The sequence below is a fragment of the Micromesistius poutassou genome (assembly GCF_964030765.1).
Source record: "Micromesistius poutassou genome assembly, chromosome: 21".
Lineage (NCBI taxonomy): Eukaryota > Metazoa > Chordata > Actinopteri > Gadiformes > Gadidae > Micromesistius > Micromesistius poutassou.
The window spans coordinates 2,919,908-2,922,407 of NC_140291.1; the positions used below are offsets into that span (position 1 = coordinate 2,919,908).

Here is a 2,500-nt window from a genome sequence, read left to right on the forward strand (position 1 = left end):
GACAGACACATAGGGGTCAAGAGAGAGAGAGAGAGAGAGTTCAACAAGGTGTAAATGAGTGCTGCTATTGGGCATCACTTTATAAAACCATGAGAATTGTGTATTTTATATATATATTCCATTTATTGTCACTGGAGAGTATATACACATAATGCATTAAATATTTTTTTTATAATGTGCTATTATTCATTTGTTTATTATGTTATATAATTTCATTTTTTTGCTTTGGCAATGTAAATGTACTTTTTCCATGCATGAAGCCTTTTGGATTTTCAATCTTGAGAGAGATAAAAAGAGATATAGGGAGCGAAAGAGTGTGAGAGAAAGAGAGAGAGAGAGAGAGAGAGAGAGAGAGAGAGAGAGAGAGAGAGAGAGAGAGAGAGAGAGAGAGAGAGAGAGAGAGAGAGAGAGAGAGTGCGAGAGAGAGAGACAGATATCAGACGGCGGCGCTGGCTTCAAGTTGGGGTAGATTGGGTAGATTTTGGCTCCCCGCCAACAATCACCTCGCCCGCCCATCAATAAAGTGTTCCATCTAATCTGCCGGGCAGAGAGGGTGGCACTGAGCTGATCAAAGCTATTGATCAATGCCACTGATTAATTACTTACTTTTTTTCCACAGTGTGGAAAATCACCAGCCAATACAAATTGTCCCGCTCTGTCCCTCTGAACTGGCTGCCACAGTAGTTTTCATAAGAGGATCAGAGACCCACATACGTTACTTATCATCCATTTGTTACAAAGTTACATTCCCAGGAGTCAGCCTCACAGGGACATTTATCTGTCTACTTTCAAATGTATTGTGTAAGTGGCATTTAAAGTGAAAATGAAAGTGAAAATTACATTGAGCACACTGGGGAGAACCATAGGGGATTGCTTTGGATTTCCTGTGGTAAAAAAGCTTTTTAGCAAAATGACACCATTTTGAAATGATTGCAAAACATGCGCTTTGGACGATGAGTGATTAATAGTAAAGAGATCCATCATCGAGCCGAGTGGATAGGGTGACGACGAGGGATTATGAGGATGAATGGAGATGGTGACATTTGGAGAGCTTGGTAATTCTTTTAAGTACTTTACTCCAAGAATTGGTCTGGCTTGCCACGTCAGATCACAATAAAGTAAATCTAAACGGTTTCAGACAACCTCTGCGTCTCCCACCGCCAGAGGTGATCCCCCAATCACCACTGCTCCCCAGCCCTTCTGCTGTTGTCACCATGACGATTGGTCATGGTAACCATGGTGACGATTCAACCTCAACTTGAGGTTGAATCGTCAGTGTGGCGGCGAGAAGGGGATTCAGAAAGACACGGAACTAGGCTTACATTGACTGGTAGCGTGACAGACTTGAGGCTGAAGTCAGACATGGAGATGTCCTCCAATTCTGTCTGGGTCTGGAAAGAACACACGCACGCACACACGCACACACGCACGCACGCACGCACACACACACACACACACACACACACTAGATTATCTTTATGGATTTTAAACCAAAGCGTTGATTCCAGAGCTCGTCAGACTGGAGGCTGGAAAAACACCGCCATAGTAATTAACGGAATGTCCTCCGCGGCCAACCGCGTGGGCGATTGCGATTGGCTGAGTCGGAACAAAAAGATAATTGGCCGAGCTTCAACTCTCGGTGGCGCGACGCTAGGTGTCAACTCACCACTTTCACTAATAAATGATGACGGCGTTCTTTGTGTTCCGGTTTGTTTTCTGCTGTAAATAAGTAACTTTTCGTGACCCTCCCTGCGGAGGAGTCGAGGAGTCGATGGCGATGGTGATGGTGACCGTCTCATCCTACCGTGTTACAGCGGACGTCAGCATCACCGCAATACAGTCGGTGTGTGTGTTCTGGTGATCACAGCGTTCACTGCGGTCTAGTAGTCGGTGAAATACAGCTGTGAAGTTAAGTCTTTATAAGAAGAAAAAAATCGGATCCAAATTTAATTCTTGATTAAGGAGTTATTATTTGAGATATGTAGCTCGTTGTTGTTGCATAACGATGAATGGTCATGTGTACGCCGCCGACTGCACCTTTGTAACACAACTGAGCTCTCTCTAATGATCAGCAGTGAAGAATAGGATCTGGGAAACACTTAAATCCTTACGCACTACAGCAAGCAACTGAGTACGTCGCTTATATGAGAATTACCACGATAATAAATGGAACCGTAATTAGTGATGGAAATGAGCTGCTTTTTATAGGCACCCATGAACAACGGCAAACAACAGGCCAGACACCAAGTCTCCACGTATAGCTTTAGTTTTGACGTGACTACATAAAACCAAGGAGCTCGAACCATGAAAACTACGGAAGGCAAATGGGGTCAAAACCAAGCCGTATTGTAGACGTGTATTCATTGAAATCGACAAAAAATATGTAATTTGTAACGTAAAATAACATTTTAAGTCAGTGTATTATGGTGTAAAATGCTGTCTTTTACTTTTGCCTTTCCTTGACTCTACAACGGCGTAAAAGACAGTGTTTTGTACAGCT

At 43.2% G+C, this 2,500-nt stretch overlaps 1 protein-coding gene across 1 annotated transcript in view; it reads right to left on the reverse strand.

Moving 5' to 3' along the window:
- LOC311366763 (melanopsin-A-like) overlaps positions 1–2,500 on the reverse strand; it is a gene marked incomplete at both ends in the record, with an annotated part of 29,508 nt that overhangs the window by 316 nt on the left and 26,692 nt on the right. Inside the window, one exon of the mRNA XM_084485551.1 lies at positions 1,323–1,391. Coding sequence (XP_084341677.1) covers positions 1,323–1,391 — 69 coding nt within the window. The remainder of the gene's footprint in view (positions 1–1,322; positions 1,392–2,500) is intronic.